The 1,431-nt window shown below is 54.7% G+C and overlaps 1 protein-coding gene across 1 annotated transcript in view; it reads right to left on the bottom strand.

Moving 5' to 3' along the window:
• Positions 1 to 247, bottom strand: part of Stx1a (syntaxin 1A) — a 27,487-nt gene extending 27,240 nt beyond the window's left edge. The window contains exon 1 of the mRNA XM_029477804.1: positions 218 to 247. Coding sequence (XP_029333664.1) covers positions 218 to 247 — 30 coding nt within the window. The remainder of the gene's footprint in view (positions 1 to 217) is intronic.
• Positions 248 to 1,431: the final 1,184 nt, after the last annotated feature.

The raw sequence follows: 1,431 nt of genomic DNA, 5'->3' as shown, positions 1-1,431 counted from the left end.
TCCTCAGAACCCCAGGTTCTAGCCATCAGTCCCGGTGCTGAAGGGCTCGAGTCCGTGACCAGAAGTAGATCGGAGGGGTGGGACTCCCATGGGGGTTCGAGGGTCCCTCAGGCTTGCAAGGCTCCCTCNGTCCCCTTGTAGGTGCCTCGGTGGCATGCCGGAACAAAGTGGAGAATTACAAGGCGCGGGGTGAGCGGCGCACGAGGATCNGACTCACCGTGCGGAGCTCCTGGGTTCGGTCCTTCATGCTCCCGGGAGTGGCAGTAGGCGCCGGCTGCAACCGAGTAAGTCCCGCATGCGCGGATGCCGCCCCGCGGCTGCGCAGCGCCAGCCCGCGCCCCGCCCCAGTCCCTGGGACCCCCAAGCCCAACCCCAGCTGGCCACGCCCATCATGCTTCCACGCCCGGATATATCCCGCCCAGGGCTCCGCCTACGGGGAGCGCAAAGGGGTACAAACCCAGCCCTCGGGACCTGGTTCCTCCCCTCGTCAACTAGTGCTCTCTGTCTAGATTCAGCTCCAACTCCTTGGCCCTTCTCTGCCCCAGCCCCCACCTCTGCTCAGCCACCCATTATCTAGATAGACCCTGGATTCTGACATTCAGAGTCCTTCCTTTCCCCTGGATTTGATGAAGTGGAACCCTTCCCACGTTGTTCAATTATAGTCTCACTGTGTAGCCCAGGCTAGCCTTGAACACCTGCTCCTACCTCAGCCACAGGAGTACAGGTTTTGCAGACATGAGCCTCAATGCCAGGTTTGAAAATCCCTTCTTGAACCGACCCCCGGCAGCCCCCCCCCCCATCCTGTCCTGAGATTTGCTTGCCACTAAGCTTAAAGATCTGAGTTCCAGCGGGATGGTGATAAGCACATGTCTTTAATCCTAGTAGGCAGATCTCTGAGTTCAAGGCCAGCCTGACCTACAGAGCAAGTTCCAGGACAGCCAAAGTTACGCAGAGAAACTCTGTCTTGAAAAATAACAACAACAAACAAACAAACGATCGGAGTTCTAACCCTGGGCCCCNCATGACTGAAGAAGNGCATTGGGTTCTGTAAATTGTCTGTCCTCTGACCTCCACATGAGTGACCTCCGTGTTTCACATATATGCAGCCACACGATGGAGGCAGGAGGCACATGGCCGAGTGAATATAAAGTAAAATAAAGCCCTCTCTGTAGTGGCCAATCCTAAACCTTCCCGCCTTTCTGAGCACCCCCCTGTCTCCAGACCCGGTTGCTGCCTCTTCACTCTCCCCAGAGTTTCTCAGCTCACCTGTTCGATTCAATTTGACTGCCTTTCTCTTTACACACAATACATACATACATACATACATACATACATACATACATAAACAAATAAATGAAATGTTTAAGATATTAAAAAAAAGAAAAAGGCTTGCCACCCCCACCCCTCCATGCCTCCAGCCCAGAGTTCAAA

The sequence above is a fragment of the Mus caroli genome, chromosome 5 (genome assembly GCF_900094665.2).
Source record: "Mus caroli chromosome 5, CAROLI_EIJ_v1.1, whole genome shotgun sequence".
NCBI lineage: Eukaryota > Metazoa > Chordata > Mammalia > Rodentia > Muridae > Mus > Mus caroli.
The sequence above is the reverse complement of the archived record's forward strand: the minus strand, read 5'-3'. Positions and strand labels throughout refer to the sequence as shown.